The 18,529-nt window shown below is 48.2% G+C and overlaps 2 protein-coding genes across 2 annotated transcripts in view; one reads left to right on the forward strand and one right to left on the reverse strand.

Moving 5' to 3' along the window:
• Positions 1–18,529, forward strand: part of LOC125948074 (trifunctional purine biosynthetic protein adenosine-3) — a 161,732-nt gene that overhangs the window by 93,152 nt on the left and 50,051 nt on the right. The gene's annotated exons all lie outside the window — the stretch shown is intronic.
• Positions 1–18,529, reverse strand: part of LOC125959544 (uncharacterized) — a 111,803-nt gene that overhangs the window by 5,448 nt on the left and 87,826 nt on the right. Inside the window, exons 7-14 of the mRNA XM_049692369.1 lie at positions 15,449–15,513; positions 13,757–14,009; positions 12,791–12,927; positions 11,758–11,863; positions 5,746–6,012; positions 5,362–5,652; positions 2,786–2,920; positions 164–280 (exon numbers count right to left, since the gene is read on the reverse strand). Of these exons, the coding sequence (XP_049548326.1) occupies positions 164–280; positions 2,786–2,920; positions 5,362–5,652; positions 5,746–6,012; positions 11,758–11,863; positions 12,791–12,927; positions 13,757–14,009; positions 15,449–15,513 (1,371 nt within the window). The remainder of the gene's footprint in view (positions 1–163; positions 281–2,785; positions 2,921–5,361; positions 5,653–5,745; positions 6,013–11,757; positions 11,864–12,790; positions 12,928–13,756; positions 14,010–15,448; positions 15,514–18,529) is intronic.

The raw sequence follows: 18,529 nt of genomic DNA on the forward strand, positions 1-18,529 counted from the left end.
AATTGGCCGTTTGTGCGAAAGTTTATGGAGTTTTGTGGGCGAAGGGAGCAAATATGTTTGTGAGGGAGAGGGAATCGGTACGCTGCCGTCACACGAACTGGTTCGCATTTTGACTTCGATTCGGAGCAAAACCGCGGTCCCGCGTTCCTGTTTCGATCGATACCTGTTGACTGTTGAGGGACGCCTTGTTCTGCATGATGAGGTCGACGATGCGTAAAATGATGTCCGACGCGATTTCCTGCTCGTGGCGCGTTCCGGTCACCTCGATGTAGCTAAACACCTGTGCGCAAAATGAAAAATGGAAAAAGAGACAAGAGAGAGAGAAAGAGAGAGAGAAACTGTCAGGGAGCGGGTCGATAATGAGGGGGAATTGGAAAAGTCAATAGACGACGTTCACGTATACCGACGGTACCGGTACCGTCGATGGTGTGTGTGCTAGAAATAATTAAACGCTCGAAATGATCTGCAAAATGTCACCGCGAATTCGAACGCCAACGCGGTGGCAATTATGAGCAAACCTGATGGCCTTCCGGCAATTTGATTGATCGTGATTATGAATTTTGGAATTGGTACCCCCTTGGTGCCGTTGACAGAGGGAGAGAGTGAGTGAGAGTTTATGATTTGCGATAAGGTAAATACAATCGAGCATAATTGATGATTGACATGAATCCCCGGCTGCGCTAATTGCGTTCGTAATCTTGTGATCGTATGTAACCGATACCGGATGCTGCGGGGGATGTTATGAAGTCATTGACAGGACAAAATTTGCAGACCCGAGGAGAGGATCCATTTTTCTATCTCCGATCTTGCGTTTGACACATTAATTTGAGAAGAATTTTATTGGATATTTTGTAGTTTGATGGTTGTTTCAAGCGTCCTAACTTTAGCAGTAGTTATTATATCCTTATTCTAACACATTAAATTTGAAATTGATATTGAAATGGTTATTTTAAATTTTAACCATCGATTGAATCTTCCTTTGTTATATTTTTGTTATTTTTTCGCTATAAAATATGTTACTTTTTTAACAGCCTTTTTTTTGTTGGCACCATTGTTAGAATTTGTATTGGTTCCACTTAATCATACAAAGCCTGTCAGGAAGATCTCTATTTGCATGGAAGATAGAAGAACATAGAATTCTTTTGAAAACAAAACACTTTAAAAAGAGATTTGCTTCTCCGACCGAGGGCAATCAACAAAGTGAAGCCATACTGACGTTATTTGAATGAAGCGGTGGTTACTGGAAATAGCGAAAAACAATTCCCCAAAAAAAACCGTAGGCCACAGGATAAATTGAAATCTGGTCGAGCATGGCAGAGACCACTGGGACTGCGGCGCGGGTCCTTGTTAAAGCGAGCCACCACCTTTCACCAACGGCTGCGGCCATCTTTTCGCGATTTCGAGCAGCGCACCAGCCCCAGGACCCGACTAGCGGCGGTCTAGAGAGCTCTCCACGGAGGGCTTGGGCGCAACACAATTAAATTTTCTTATAAATAATTCACTCACAATAAAACTTGTGAATATTTAAGCTGCGTTTTCGACCGTCCGTCCGTCCGTCCGTTCGTCCGGGCCGAACGTCTGTCCGTTCGCGCGCCCATCATCCTTTTATCCGATCCGACACGGTACTGATGTTTTTGCTTCGCTTTTTCCGCGTGTCTCTGTTTGCTATTTTCCTTTGGCTTTTTTTGTCTCGTGTTTTTCCATCGGTAGAAAACCGAACAGAACGTTTACGACCGTGAACGGACGCTAATCTTTCGCAAGTGTTTTCTTTCGTTCTGTTTGAACTAAACGTGAAACGGGATTGCCCGGTGCGCCTACCCAAGGGCGCAACGCTGCCCGGTAGCAGACTCGGTTCTCTGTTCTCCACCGAGAATAGTCCATTGGCTATGGAACGGAGCAGTAGCGCCGGAACAGTAAAATGGAAAGAAATCCGAATCATCATCGTTGCCCTGGCTGTACGATGCAACAGTTGAGTATGGTGGGCGAACATAAAGAAAGCTCTTGGAGTGCTTGCAGGTTAGCTGTTTCGTTGTATACAGCAGAAGTTTTCAATTAAATGGATATAAAAAAGGCATTTTTTGGAAGGGGGTTTGGAGAGGATTAAAATTTTGAACTTTTCGTTAGAGGGATCCCAAGTGGAATCGCCAAATAGTTCTAGTTTTTAAATGAGTATCATAACTGGTGAGTTGAGGATTTCTATAGTGCTTTGAGTGTATCAATCACAATTACTTTCGTCAGCTGTAGTTTTAAATAGCTTAGCTTAAGCAAACGCAACAATCGTCTACTTCTATGTTTTCGACTTTTGCAAAAATAACAAATATCCTGATGTCTTACTAAAGAAAGCTTACTTGTTTAGTAACTTGAACTACCAAGAAACCAAAATGGTCAAGAAAAATATGAGCATATCAGATGTCCTTAAATGATAAGCTATCTGTCAGCCATCATTACAGAAGTGTGGATGCAATGTATATCACTGTCCAAATCTGTAGCCGAGACTTTCCCTTCGTGAATGAATAGTTAAAAACCGCAACCGCTCGCTAGGACGCTATAAAAGTCCGCTCATTGATCCATGAAGGCGCACCTAAAGTCCAAGCTAAATTTCCACACCCAAAAATTCGACCTCTGCTGAGAAGAGTGACAGGGAAAAGAAACAACATTCATACACTGAAATGCCTGAGGTCCAGCGGCAGTTACAGCCGCCAGAACCGCTTCTTCGGTCACGAGAAACCGAAGCGAGTCTGAGCGGAACGGTGGTTTCGTAAAAACCGCGCAAAACCGTGCTTACCTCGTGTAGCAGACCGAGCAGGAAGCCACCTTCACCGGGCAGAAACGTCGGATGGTGTGCCGTGGCGTACCTCAGGCAGGACTGCAGCACACTGGAACCGTTGGTTTTCTGTAGTCCGTACGTTAGGCCTCGAAACTAGACCGGTTCGCCGGTTTACCGCAGCAGCAGATCAAGGTCGTTCGCAAATCCGGAAGGGAAAGACGCCGATGGTGCGTCGAGGGTGTTGTTATGAAACATGAAATGAAAAGAAGAACAAGAAATGAAGGTAAGGTGTACGCTATGGAGCTTTGCTATGAAGAGTCAGCAATGAACGCCGCTGGTTAGGCAGAGCTTCGCCATCCAACGAGCGAATGTAAAATAATTCCGTTGAGTGTTACACTGAAAGTGGAATGGAAAATAGAAAAATTCTTTTTTGTTTTACAAAACACACGCACGAACGCGCACAGCTTATGTGCTTTGGTGCGTTACATTCCCCGTCAACAGCTGGTACCAGGTATCGATTGCTAAGAGGATCGAGATAGTTACGCGATTCTGCTCTGGTACTGGAACATTCGATGCAAAGATGAAAGACCAACCGCATAGCAGCTGCTCGATGTTGTTACAGTGTATCGGGACCGGGGCGCAGCATTAAAAAGCATAAAATAAATTAAAACATATCGAGAAGATCTACAGTCGCGCATCGCAGCAAAGAGCACCGACCACGGCAGTGGGGCAGCGGCACCACAAAAAGGGAGAGCACACCAGGGGGCGAAAATATTGCAAAATATCTTTTTCCAATATTAATCCGATCACGCGGTTGACTGGTGGGTACGATGATTATGACCATCCTTTATGTCTTCTCGTGCTCCCTCTAGCCGCATATATTCAACCACACTACGGCTGCAAAGCCACTTGCACTGTTCTGTTTGCTTTCTATCCTTACAACAATAGGAAGTTGCAGTGATAGCACGTGGTTCAGGAAAACCACCTACCGATAGTGGCCTGACAGGTAATTACGAATATTAGTGTGTGCACGATGCCATTGAATGTGCATTTGTGGCGCCGCATGTGTTACGTTGTAGCCCCGTCCTGCCGAATGCTTCTGTTGTTCGCTTGTGTGTGTTGCGTGCCGCTCGAAACCACCACGGTGCCATCCAGTGCGGTGCATTGATTTACGGTTCGGCATAATGCTGGTGCAGCGATAAGCCGTCGTTCATTGTGTGTGCATGTGCGCGCGCGTGTGTGTGTGTATGTGTTACGCGAGCGAGAGATGGAGCCTGCTGCACGCATCATTGTGGTGGCCGGATTAGCCGGAACCTACCTCCAATAGTCCCATGCGTTACGCTAACGATGTTGCGAGTCATTTGTTTCTTGGAAAAGATGTTTTGCAATGTATAATCCGTTAAACGTCCAACCAGCGCGAAGGAACCATAAATCATGAAACTTACAGCACGCTCGCCCCATCGGTAAACGAAAATCCTCATCCTCTCTAACGGAAAATTCCGCAAAAAAGAAACATTTACCCGGGCGAACTTTCTTTCAGAGAAAGAGAGAGAAAGAGAGAGGGAGAGCGAGTGAACGAGTTCCAGACACTATCATTGCCACCATCATGAGGATGAGTGGCAAATAACGGTCATCTCGTCAGGATCTCGTTTCCTATCAGCATCAGGTCTGCGACACTTATGCGACATGAGCATCGATGTGGTTACAGCCCCACGACCACACGACGACGAAGCCTTTTCTGAGACCTTTTTACTCTCTCTCTCTCTTTTGTATCCCCCCTGACCTTTCTAGCTTCTGCCGTCTCTTGCTCGCCATGTTCCCACGTCCTTGAAAACGATGAGACAACGACGAAGACACCAAAGACGATGACGATGATGGTGACGTGTGCCATTTAGCCCTTTCTCTGCCGTCGATGGGTCGATGAGTATGTTGTCGAGTAAATTGTAGCAACCACACGTACAAAAACACACACATACACACGCGTACGCATGCACGCACACGCACACACAGTTGCTGGTGGTGGTGGTCGGTATCGGGGCATGGTGGATCGATTTGTTTTTCCGAAAATATGATAATGACATTGGGACATTGGGAGCGCCATCGGCGTCACCGGGCGCGTGATGGGGTTTCCGATGGTTTTTCGGATTTTCGGCCGCCGTCTTCCTGGCGTTTTCTGGCTCGGGTGCCACGGTCGGCTACATTGACAAAATTGGAATCGATGACACTGCAGAAACGGGCACGGGCAGCCCGGACAATTGAATATAAACGGACGGACCAAACCGGCGAGTTACGGTTTCGTTCGTCTCGTCGCTGGAATCCTTTTCGATTCGCTCTGAACCGGAGGAGTGGCGCTTTTCGGGTGGGGCAGTTGATTAGAAGGATCTGCTGCTGGGGTGGTTCTTCGAAGGACGAACACGAATTCGAATGCGAATTCGTTTCTGACGGAAGGACGAAACGATTTTTGTAAAACGAAACAGATCAGTTTGTGAATTTGAGCTGAAATGAACCTCATTCCCAGAACGGAGGAACGGAGCTAGAAAAAGGGGAAGAAAAAAAAAACAATAAATGCTGCTAGCCAGCTAGGGCGGTCTTACCTCGTCACTGATCTCCGTCACCTCCTCCGGTACGCAATCGGAAAAATCCGGTACCAACCACTCGGGCCGACCGAAATCACGCTGCTCGCAGATACGGCTGGCAAGGCCGATGCCCCGCTTCGGGCAATCGGTCAGCACCGCCGGTCCACTGGCACTGGCCGGCCAGCTAACGCCGTAATCTTCGTTCGGTGGGCATAGCGTGACGGTACCGGGCTCCACCACCGTCACGTGTACGCTCCGTGATACCGGGGCCACCGAGTTCGATACGATGCAGGTGTAGACGACGGATTTCTGCGAAGGAAACATTAGGCGTACATTAACCATCGAGCTCTTGCCAAGGGTTCTTGATGTGTCTTCAATACCAAAAACAACAACAATGCTCACCTGAAGGTTGTGCACCTTTAAGATGCTACCGTCCGGGTAGAGATCCTCCCAAAGCTCCTGGCTCGGATCGGACTGGAAGAGGACACCGTTCTTGGTCCAACTGTACCCGAGCGTACCGGTTCGGCGGTCCGCATCCTGGGATAGGCAGCGGATCAGCAGCGAATCGCCGCGAAACAGCGTCACACTCGGTGGATCGACGCGTAGCTGCGGGGCCTCTAGGATCTGTACCTTCGTCGACCGGCACTGCTGGATACCCATATCCGATACCTTCATGATCAGGACGACCATGATGATGATGATGATGATGATGGTGATAGTGGCCATTGTCGATGATTTTACGGTCCGGGTTTGTACATCAGACAAAGACAGAGGAAAAGAGAGAGAGAGAGCGTGAGAATCGGTTTGGGTTAAGCGATGGCGTGATGCTATTGCTGGTGGCTTCCACCATCGGCCGGGGCTAATGAATACAGATGAGATGGCGCACCCGGTTGGCCGCCCCGTGGGGTTGCCCCCCGTTCGGTGCTGGAAGAAGGAATCGATTTCCTGTTTTGTTTCATCTCCCCCTGTCTGCGCTTGCGGTTCGGTCCCCGGGAGCATCACCAAAAATAGAATACTCAGCGCCGGCGAGCGAATGTTTTCGATCGAACATCGAGCTTGCGGTGACGCCGTGTCGGTGTGTGTGTGTGTGTTGTTGTTGCTGCTGTATCCGCTCTTCTTCGACAAACCCGAGAAGCGTAAGATGAGCTGCTTCCGTTCGATCTTCCTCGTCGGCTCACCCGGAGGACTCACCGCAGAACGCGCCTCGCAGCGCAAGATGCTTTCTTTCTGGCGAACGAAACTCGCCAGCAAGATCATTAGCCCGGCCACGGAACCCAGCGCCGGTTCCTGGTCGGCGGCTGGTGCTGGCCGGTTTCGGTTTCAATATCCGGACGGAAGCGCCAGACTATCCACCGTCAACCGTCACCGTAGTTGTCAAGGGGGACCGGAAATAAATGTTCATTTAATGGTCGCTTTGTTAGACTCGACTAGACAGCGGCTACGGTTCCGAGTGCGTTGTTGTTGTGGTTTACTCCACTCCACGGGCGCATCGCTTTTGTTGTCTTAAACCGTACCCTCCCCCGGGAGGAGGGGTTGTTGGGTCGATTTGTTTTAGCGAATGATTTATCTTCCCGATACTTGACCGGTTCTTGTCTGCTGCTGATGAGCCACTCAGCAACTCGGTAGCATGATGTATGGTGTTGGCAGCCCGTGAGCACTTCTGGTGACTCTGGGGAGGGAGGGACGGAGCATAATGTTTTCATGAGCCACTAATTGCACCGCTGCACCCAATCGGAATGATGGAATGCAACGGAAAGTTGAAAAATGGATTGCAATCCCGTTGATGGTACCGCCGTCCGGTTGAAGCTATGCTTTTCTTGAAGGGATGAAAAACATTCATTCAAAAGGTTTGACAGATGGCTGCCGATGGAATGCAGTTCGCCGGGAAAACGATGCGCTTGATCTTTGCGCTGTTGAAATGCTGCATACCGGGCCATGGGCATTCGATTCAATCAAGCATATTGCGCTGCATGTTAAGAAATGAAATTCCTCTCTCTCTCTCTCTCTCTCTCTCTCTCTCTCCTCTTCTGGGGTTATAGAGCAGTTTTCACATTTTCATCATTCCAATTTTGCATGCATCTCGAACTATGCAGACCATTCCGCCGGCTATGCGAGACCTGCTGCTGAGCAACTCAATCAGTCAGTGCATCTTATGTTAATCAAGAGCATTCTGAATACTGGTTTTTGGTAGCAGCGTTGCACATTTGGTTTCAATTGCACTATTTGCAGCAGCAGTCGGCAATGGTCGGACCCATAAGATGTTGCCGCTGGATGAAAGGTTCAAACATACGCTGACACGCTACGATACCGAGCTGACTTCTGGCCGTATCTTGCGTGCTATACAGCCGGAGAGCAAGAAAGTAGCAAACGATCCTCGTTTTCACTGGATTGAAATAAAAAGGATGCAATCTAAATCCATGAATGTTCTACGCAGGGTTGGTGGCAGCATGGAAGAAGTGGTAGTACCAGCGGAGGGGCAGGGCAAGCCAACGATACTCGAGCAGAAAGAGGGAGAGATTACAGTGTGCACATGGCATCGTACACTGCTTGCAGCCAAGGGGCGTAATGCTACTTTGCTGCAGCAGCAGCAGCAGCAGCACTCGAGCGAATCTCTTTGTGGGATTAAATTAAGTGGAATTGATTTCCTGCGATGGTAAATTGTGTGTAATTTATCACCGGCGTTGTCGTCCCCTTGGGAAGTTTTCCCCCGGGCGCTGTACTTTCTTTGCTGGCCACTTCACGTCTCAATGTATGCGGCGATTGCTCCACCGTACAGGAAGGAGGACAAAACTCGAATAAAAATTATTGATAAAAACATTGCTTTACGGCCATGGTGTGATAGTTGAGTGGAAGTTGAGCGAAAGCAACGCAGATGCATAAAACAGCGAAGCAATCGAACTTGATCGGAATGCGATGAGCAATGGTTTATGTAAAGCTCGAGGTCAGTGCACAGCATTTTATGAGCTTGTTTACCAGACGGCAGAGCCAATGGAATGCATCGAGGAGCAGTTGGAGAAAAGCGTTTTTTTACTCAAGATATCCAAAGGATTCGACAGCCATGTGACAATGTGACGTTTCTGTTGAAACAAGCAGGCATCGGTATTCCGGTGAACGGCAATTATGTAGTTTTATTGTTGAATCATAGCAACGCCGATGGTAACTGATGTGAATCTTGAGAAGAATTCTCGAAAAATATGACGAATGGTATTGTGTGTCTATTTATTAAGAATATTTATTAAGCAAACTCTTATTATGATTAGCCGTGGCCACACGGGGCGAAAACCCTAGCGCAAACGAAAAAATTAATGCCAAAACGGTTTCGCTTAACCCTTACACGCTGTCAAACTTTTATACGTCCGCGGACTTTTTCGCTGAACCCTTGACGCTATCGAACGTTTTATTTACGAAAATGTAGGTTCTTTTCGTATTGTTTTTGCATTTTTAATATAAATATAACAGCAACAGCAACAAAATCGTTAAAAACTGCAAAATTTATTCGGAAATCAACTTCAGCGGCCAAAACACAGATGAAAACAATACGTTTGACATTTCGGCATAAATTTTCGGGTTTTTACCCCTGCCACACGAAGCGAAAACATTTTGGCATTAATGTGCAAATTTGCGCGCAAATTTTCGCCCCGTGTGGCCACGGCTATTGATCAATCAACAGTTCATTCGAACGAACGTCAACAAATCACTAAAGTAGAACAACAAAGTTCTCCATTTTTTATCTCGTGGATCGACATAAATAAAAAATAAGATGCTTACTACGTCCACGTCTATCGTCATCGAACACCCGTAGTCCCGCAAGCTGCGGAAAGGGATTAGAATACAAAATGAATGCTGGGTGCTATCGTTTACTCCTCTCTGTCAGAACGCTACGGGAAACATACGCGCCAAACAATTTGCATAAAAATGTAATTACTAACTCCAATAGCAAAGTGGGGCAAGTGGCCTGCGAACCTGCGTTAGAGACCATCTTGACTCGAACGGAACAGTTTGCGTTCGCCTATTGCCGTGTTAATAGAACCATCCTGCTGCTCGCTGGTGAGGTTGAGCAACGCAAATTAGATAACCTCATTGAAAAAGGTTGAAGTTCTTGCACATCCAAAGCTGCTGGACGGATTTTGGTGAATGGTTACCACAGTCAAAACCCAGACCTTCTGAGAAATGTGCTCTGTTCTGGGCGAGAGCTAGAATGGAAAGTAAAAAATGTAATTTTCCATCACCATCACTCCAAACCCCGCAGCCACTATCGTGAGTAAGCGTAGCGCAAGGGTAGCTGGCACTGGCAGGCGAGCACGTTGCGGCTCCTTCAACGCACCAACAGCCGCGATGCTCTAATTTTTAATTATCACAAGATGCATAATTAAAGACCGCGCACCGTTCGTCGCAGATCCGGAAGGCACCGAAGCCGCTACCACTGCTACGGACTTGACAGACGGATGTAAATTGCTAGCATTACAGAGTAGTGTGTCTGCCCCATGGCCCTTAGTAAGCTCATCTGCGAGCGCGTACGAAATGGTGTATCCATCCGCAGCGAAGATGTCGCAAGAATGGAACTATTTTACACAATCTCGGCCGCCCATTATTCGCACTTCATTTTACCCGGCATACTCACGACCTACCCGACCGGGTTTGTGTTACGCAGCTTTCAAGAAAGGGCCGGCCGAAGCGGACGCGTACCATTTCTTGGCGAATCTTTTGTTCCGAGAATCCAAACGGAGGATTAGCGAAAGTCTACGGTGACGAAATGAGTTGCGAAAATGGTTCCGTCCTCTGGTAGATACCGTGGGTTCGGTGCGTCCTATTGTTGGAAGTCCAACCCGGCTCTCCGGGGCCATTCCGGTGGCGTAACCATTTTTAATAAATTCCTTGCCCTCCTTCCATGTCCGAATGGTGGTGGAAATGATAATTTTCCCCAAGAAAAGAAGTGAAAGTAGCGAAGACAAATCCTGTCTTCCCTCAACCAAGCCAAACAATGACATAGCTGCGGTACGTGTCAAGCGTCCCAGAGGTTATGCAATGAGCAGTGGCAGCTGGACTAACGGGTACGGTACGCGTTCCGAAAGTTGCGTCGAGTCCGTGACTGTCGCCACGAGGATCAACCGGAACCGGGCTTTTCTTGCAGCCGGCATTTTTTGACATTCGGCTCCGTTGTCTCGGCCCACCCAGGGCCCAGTAAATGGCTAGCAAACTGAGGGCTTTGCGGCATGCCATTCGGCCGGTGCGAAGATTACCATTTACCGAGACACTAATTAAGCGACTGTGGCTTATAAGTGTCCGAGACAACGCGAGAGAGAGAGAAAGAGAGAGAGAGAGCGTCCTGCTTTGTTTGACGAATAATGTTTACAGCTCCTTTTGGGAGGAATGAGGGATATTGTCTTTGTTTCCACGAAAATCAAGCAAATGGTAAAGTATAATTAAGCGGTATCATGTCTCGAAGGGGCTACATTGCTAACGCATTTCACGATCGTGACGCAAACGGGATGCCAAGACCTTCCGGGAAGATGGGTTAGTCCACCCCTTGCGCTGTGGTGTTTGATTGGGAAAATTACCTTCTAGCGTTGCGTTAATTGAGGAATGTCGCAATACTTGAAGACAGCCAGGTACCATTGTGCCATCGCCTTCTTTCCCTTCACTTCCCTAGCAATCGTTTTACAAAACAAAGCACGAAATCAGGGTACTTGATTGCAAATTGTATCAATCATTCACTGAATGGCTCGTCATTCATCATCTTCTAGCAGAGTGCGTGGGTTTGAATGATTTCATGTTAATTTTCAACAAGACAGTTTAAATGTCTTGATCTAAGCAATCTACAGCTTTGGAAATGTTCCGAGTAGGTCATGACTAATTCTTGGCGTCAATCTAAGTAGACATTGTCGCATAAAACGTGCAATTAAGAACAGCGTCTTTGAAACCGCCATCATTTTTCAGTAATATAGAGATAATTTCACATTCAAGACTCTTCATAATTTTATTTGATGTACATTACAGAATACTAGAAAAAATGAATATCCAGAAGAGTGGAATAGTGCTTTCATTTGCTAAGTAGACCGAACAAAGCTTGATATTTCTATCAACATTCAGGGAACAAATTTAACTGCATCGTTGGAAACATTGTAGAAGATTCCCCGCTTTATCTTAAAAGGGATGAAAATTTACACAGAACAGTTGCGCATTTATCGGCAGCAGCAGCAACAGCAGCTGACAAGAGTGCGATTGTGGCGGTGGTGCGAAGCCGCGTGACAGATGTATAATCCAACAGTTACAAACCGCCAGTTGGGTGGCGATGTAACCTGTTTAAAGGTAACAATTCTGAGAAACGGTTCCACGGATGTTGCTTGTGTATCCCTACAGCAACTTCACATCGGTTTGATTGCTTACTACAGCACGACGACCGCTTTTGCTTACCTGACAGGTGTAAATGCCTTCATCAAGCCGGCTGGCCCGCCCAATGCTCAGCAGGGCGGTATAGTGATCCTTGGAGTCAAGCGGCAGCAACCGGGTCCACATGTTTCTGCATTAATAATGAAACGGCGACGGCGACGACGACGACGACGACGACGGTGAGGTTGCGAAGCGATTTCCAAACCACCGGGAGATGGGCACCGATGGGCGGGATGGCACGGTCGCGAAGGTGGGGACCCCTCGCCCCGCAGGGTTGGGCGAAAGAATATAATCAAAAGGGAACTTGTTAGTAAGCTGGCCACCGGTGAACCGGGGCCTTCGGGTTGGTATGGCTAAAGACGCTGCTTGTTGTACAGCTCCGACGCTCGATGTATAGCCAGCGGCCAGAAATATGTTGGCTAGTTTCGGGTTGCGGTGCCGTGTGCGGTTCTGTTTGTGGAGCGAAGAGTAAATAGGCCCGCTACCAGACCGAGCCAGAAGTACGGGGATGAAGGTATATGGTCCCGCAAAAAGGTCACAGCACGAGGCGTCCGGCACGGTGAGGTGGCCTCATTCACCAATGAGCGGAGGGTTTCGGTTGCATGACATGTTTAACATATCAAAGGTTTCGGTCGGTCAAACCAACAAATAGATGGCAGCCCTACGGGGGGTGGAGTTGCCCGTTCACCGGTCTCCCTTCTGGAGGCCACTATCATGTCCATCTTCTGCTTGCTTTTGGCGCTAACGTGCCTTTGGGAATGGAGAGACCCTCGAGGGTCAGGCGGTTAGACTGTGTTGTGTGAATCTTCATTCGGGCTAAGACTCTGCTCGGGACCGGTACGTCACGGTGGTCTCTTGAGGTGAGAGGCTTTTCGGGACGAACAGCATCTCATCGCACTCATCTAACACCGGAACCCCGGAACCCAACCTTCCGGTCCGGTACGCCGGTACGCTCCCCGGGAGGAATGATGGATGAGCTTCTCATAGGCCTTCAGCTGCTAGACCGCCCCCCCAACGTGCAGGTATGAGCGTGTGTGTGTTTGTGTGTGTTCCTTACCTTGTTGCTTTGGTCACGTTCACGAGGAAACCGTTCTTGTACCACCGGAAGGACATCGTTGATGAGCCCTGCGCCACACAGGACAGGATGAACTCGGTGTTCTCCCGTACCGGGCCCTTTTGATTGATGACCACGGACTGAGGACGGTGCGAACGGTGGTACGTGGCCCCACCCCGGGGTTGGCGGGTGTGGAAATGGAATGAAAAAGAGATTTTGAACCGCTTGAGTGGTGATGGTAAAGTGTGCCAATTTCATGCAGCCACACCTTTCCCGCGCCCCCCCCCAGCCCGGAAACAGTTCCCACAGTTTCCCTCGAACCTCGTCGAACTGACATCATGCAGCATCAGCGTACATTGTTAATGGTTCACTGGCGGAGATGGATGGCGGAGGGAGAGTGACACAAATTTGTATATATTACCGGAGCACCGATTTAGCTTGTTGACACTTGACGTGAAGTGGGTCAAAAATGGAGGCTCAAATCTGTTCATAAACGTGGCTCCTGCAACCAGGCAAGGCAGAACCGTGGGACAGCGCCCAATCCGGGACCTTGTTGGGGTGTTTTTTGGGGCTGGAAGGTACAGGATGCCTGAATCCTGATAAAGCTCCTGAACCGGACCGAGATCGAATTCTCGATAGAAGAATTTAGTAAACAAATGGAATCGCTTCGTCCCGATTTGAAGATGATGACGTTCATCAGAGCATAATACCATCTCAAGAGTGATTGCTCGATGATTTCAAAGGAAAGTATTATCTCAACTGAACGTTCTCGTTAGGCAACCCGACAACGGAGTGATCAATTCCCCGAAATGTTTCACCCTCCGGTTAACTGCAAATGAGCACAAAGAATTCAAAAAGACTTTCCTTCGAGGAAAGCACTCCAGACTACACGACCGGCTAATAGAAAGTATGCTGCCTTGTCAGTATAAGAATGTAAAGGGTAACGAATCGCGAATTGCCTGAACTCACCTGCAGCATTAGCCCGACGGACTGGCGGAAGGACGGTTTCGTCCCGGGCACCAAACTCACGTTCCCGATGCGCCCCCGTTCCGTCATCTTCTCCAGTGCTTCCCGCACCCGGCTGGACTCTATTTTGGGACCGAAAAATTGAAACATAACCTCACCGGCGGTGGTTCCACTGCTCGCCGTTGTCGTCGTTGTCGTTGCCGAGACCGAGGGCAGTGGTTTGAGCCCGTTACCGGGTCCCACCGTCTGTGGCGTCCTGTGAAGCGTGAGAAAATGAAAATGGGCTACGTTTAGCGTGGCAACGGCAACGTGAGGGGGATGAAGAAGGGGCTGGGGAAGGGAGGGAAAATCTGGCAGCAATTAGGGAGCGCGCGCGCAAGGTGTCGGTGCTCAACGGATTGCCACGCCAAATATGTGTGTTTGTGGTGTGGTGTGGTGGAGGTGCAGGTTGTTGTTGTTGTTTTTGGGGAGCGGGGATCAAATACGCCATCACTCGCGCCCCTTCTTACACGTTCGCAAGCTCCAGGGATGAACGCAAGCAACCCAACGAGGTGTGCCACCTTTTGGGCGCGGGCTTGAATGGTGAAGAATTAATTTAACGAAGGGGACGGTGTCGTCGTCGGTAGCGCCAGGTTGCGGCAGGTCGGCAGAAGCTTATTTTACCGAGGCACGAGTATTTCGTTACCAAGGTAATTATCGTTGGATTGAAGTAATTAAGCACGGAGGAGACCGACGACGGTTCACCTCGGTCAGGTGCACGTCACGCGCTTCACGTCACCGTTTCGACCACGGGACGACATCGCTTTTCCGTGTCGCTGCCCTTTCGGTACTTTTGGGGCGGTAAGTGCGGTAAGGCGCCACTGCTGCTGGAGCTGCTGGAAAAGCCAGCGTACCCTAACATGTGCTAATATTGAGGAGATCTTTTTTTTTTTTTTTTACTTGCAAGCAGCGAGCAGCTCTAGATTGTCTGCTGTTGATCGCGATGACTATTAATGTGGGTTTTCGTTACCGAAATGCCATGTGGAGCATAATGAACATAATGATTAGATCTGACGATGAGGATGAGAGGATGTAGAATGTTGCAGGTGGGTGTGACATGAGTTATTTTGTCTGGGAATTTGAACACGACACATTGTCAATTAGAAATGGGTTCCAAGAATCACTAAAATCTGCCCAACGGACCTGTTCGACTTGAATGACCTGGTTTCAGGTGGGTTTTGGGTATTTCATTAATAATGTTTTGGAACTCTTTTTTAAATAAAATTACAAAATCGAGCACGCTCTACTGCAAAGTAATATCAAACTATAGAAAATTGAGAGAGAAAATTAGAGGGAGTAACCTGCAAAAACTCTTCTTATTATTATTAAACCCTAATTTAACGATTTTTTTTATCTCAGATAATCGAGCACGATGCATTTTGCCGTTTTATATTTTTGCAGCACGTATGGAAGGGATTGATGTCACACATTTTAATCATACTTTGCTCTCATATTTTTGAAAAATGATAGTTTAATGTTTGGCAATAATTTTGAGGATTTCGTCAAAATTAAAATTGCAAAAATAATCCCCTTCTAAGCCGAAGTAAACCGGTTTTTCGTCACTAACAGGAAACGGTACCAGGTCTCAAAGACGTTGACAATAATCATTTTCAGCATGATGACATATAACAAGCAGTAACTCTTCGCGATACTCACCTGTCCGTAAAAACCTCTAGGTCGTTCACTTTGGAAACGTTGAAATTCCGCAAAAATCGGTTTATCTGCAATGGGAGAGTAGAGAGAGAACAAGAAAAATGTCTATCAACAAGTTTGCTCATTCTTTAAATATATTATAAGTCTTAGGAGAAGGCTTATGAGTTTCTGCCCCGCCGCACAGTCACTTCAAGTTCACTTGCTCCAAGGAAAACAATTGTCGCACGGTCGCTTCGCGAGAGATTGATCTCTTCATCATGGAAGCAATTTTCCAGTTTCCACCACGATGAAAATCTCTTTCATCGCGATCGCTGAAGTGTTCTAGCGTACAATCAGATGCGCTCCCCCTTTTCCCTTTGAACTCCCCTTCACCCTTTCCAGGGTATGTCATTACAGTACACCCGACGGTACAGCACGAGCATCCTTGACCCTCTACACGCCATGCTTCTCACGTGGCACACGATGACGTGTGGTTGCGAGTGCCACTGAACGCGGTGCGGACATACACACAGCCGTCTCTTGCCACATACGCCACAGCGCTAGCCGCTGGTAGACATCCCTTAAAATAACTCCCTTCCTCAGTAGCGAAGGACTCGACCGGCCGTCGGTTTTGAACGTGTTTTTGCGCCATTCTCGGAGGTTTTCTTTTCTTTTTCCCGGTTTCCCGCACTCCCTCAGTGCACCAAAAAAGGAAGAGAAACTCTTTCATGTCTGCAACGAGGGAGGGAGTCCGGTCCCGGCCTCCCGGACCGGGGCGTTCGCTTGTGTTTGACGTGATCTAGAAAATTAATTAGCATATTCGTTTAATTATCAAACGCTAAAAGCAAGAGCTCTGCTCGCTGCCTCTGCCACCCTTGACGGCACTCGACGGAGCGAAGCTTTTTCTTTGTTCACAAACCGACCGCCATCAAGCGATACTCGCACGCGGCCCCCGTACAGCTACACATACGCACAAACACGTTCAAACAAAAGTGGTTGAGCATAGGGGGGGGGGGGGAGGGGTACAAGCTGCGAGCTCCAGCATACAGCACTGGTTCATTCGCTCCGAACGTGCAGCAGCTCACTCCCAGGGCCATCTATATAGAACCGCGTTCTGGAAAACAGCGGAGCATGGCCGGTGCGTCAGTGTTTGGTTTCGTTGTGACGACAGGTGGTGATGCTCATTAAAAAGGGAAACTGAGCCGGCCGAGGCGAGCGGTTTTTGTGGCCACGTCGATGGTCACGTCGATGGCGCGCACCGCGACTAGAGTAGGCTCGGTAGCCACGTCCGTTGAACGCCGGGTCGTCGCTATTTTGTGCGCAGCAAATACTTCAATTAGCGAGGCCAGTTAGCCATCCGCACCACAACATCACGGCCGGTCATCAACAAGCCCCGGCCGACCAGTGCTTGTGGTGGCTCGATGCAGCTCAAAGGCCGGGCACCGCGGGTTCGGAAGGAGTGGCAAAATATTAGCGCCATGGCGGCAGTTGAACGACAATGTGACCAAAATGGGTGGGAAACAGTTTTCCATTCGAGGAACGTGGTGCAACGTTTTTTTTTATCGTTCGTTCGTTACCTGCACGTCATGCCGGATGGCGGATGATGTCAACAGGTTCTACGACGAACGCGAAGAGCACCGAAGGTGGTGTTTGCTGATCGCGTGGAACCAGCCAGGGAAGTGGGTGGAAGCAGGTTCTTGTGGCAGGTTTTCGTGGCTTTTTGGCACCCTGATTTCCTAGACTTTTCGTCTTAGTCGTTGATTCCGGCTTTCCCTGTGAGGGTGGCTATCGTCTGGCGTCACCTGTCGCATCATCATTAACGGGTAATGTGGGGGGGAAGGCGGTAGGTGTGAAAATTGCATCTGAAGTGTTTGCTTGTTTGCTTGCACCGTTTCTGTTGCGCCTCTTAACCAGTAGCAGTAGCCAGGGAGGCCAATCATAACAACTCTGTTGATGCAGTTTGTATGCTCGTTTTGGGTAATTGATTGCCTTGCCTAAAGTAAACTGGCTTTGAAGATTATCCAGCAAACTCAAACTGACGTTGGTGGGCAGAACATGTCGTGGCTACATATTCGTGTTTTGCATGTATCATAATATTTATTTTCTGAATTGCGAACTGTTTAAGAATGTTGTGCTATAATTTGGTTTTACTAAATACCTTTTTAATGTTTGACATAGAAGTTTTGAACAACATTTGCAAAAATAAACACGTTAAGAGTAGTTCGTGAATAACAATCGTAACACTTTGCCCTTTCCTGCTAAAATTAGCGCCGATTGTCAGTTGTTTTTTTTGTAACATATATAAAAACGGGCAAGCCGTATGTTTAACCCCAGTTGGTAGTACAGCAAAAAAGGTTTCTAGCTAGTATGCTTAAATACCTCTTCGATAAGATTTCAGTTACTGTTTCGAGGGTAGGCTATCCGCTCTATCCCTATTTCAACGAAACATGAGTCCCCGGCCGTTGTATCCTTTCGAGCTCGACCACATGCCCTGAGTAAAGTAAACAATGTTCCGAATATTGAATAGGTCCGGGATCTGTCGGTCTTGAAGTATATGAAACATCTGTGCGGTGAGCGCCATTCCAAAAACCCTATTGAGTGTTGTTCGTGATGCCACTTGAGCGGATCAAGCGGTTGGGGCCCTTTGCTCTGGTTTAACCGACCACGAGACCGACCGAAAGGGATCGCTCGAAAGTGGCCGTTGAAGACAGAACAGCTCACAACCTTAGGGCCCACAGATCCACACCAATGCGGCGTTGATGATGTGCGTCGTAGGGCTGTGGTTAAGCAGCAGCGCTTCAACTAGCTCGCTAGAGTCCTCATCTATGATGCTGCTCCAGATACACTCCCAAGCTACTGAACATTTAACGGGGCACCGCTAATCGCGGAATCGCGAGTAGCGACTAATTGTAGAGCAGCAGAAGTCGAAAGGCCATCCGGCCCTTGGCTTTCTGCTTAGAGGTCAGTCGCTAGCGAGTTCACCGGTTTAGCTGGTCTGATACGCTGGCCGAATAGTTGCCTCTGGTCAGCCAGTGAACTAGATCGCTGTAGTGAGTTGGATGAACTAAGCAAGTGAATTATTTATTTAAAAAAAGAAACGCAAAT

Source organism: Anopheles darlingi, chromosome 2 (assembly GCF_943734745.1).
Source record: "Anopheles darlingi chromosome 2, idAnoDarlMG_H_01, whole genome shotgun sequence".
In the NCBI taxonomy this organism is placed as follows: Eukaryota; Metazoa; Arthropoda; class Insecta; order Diptera; family Culicidae; genus Anopheles; species Anopheles darlingi.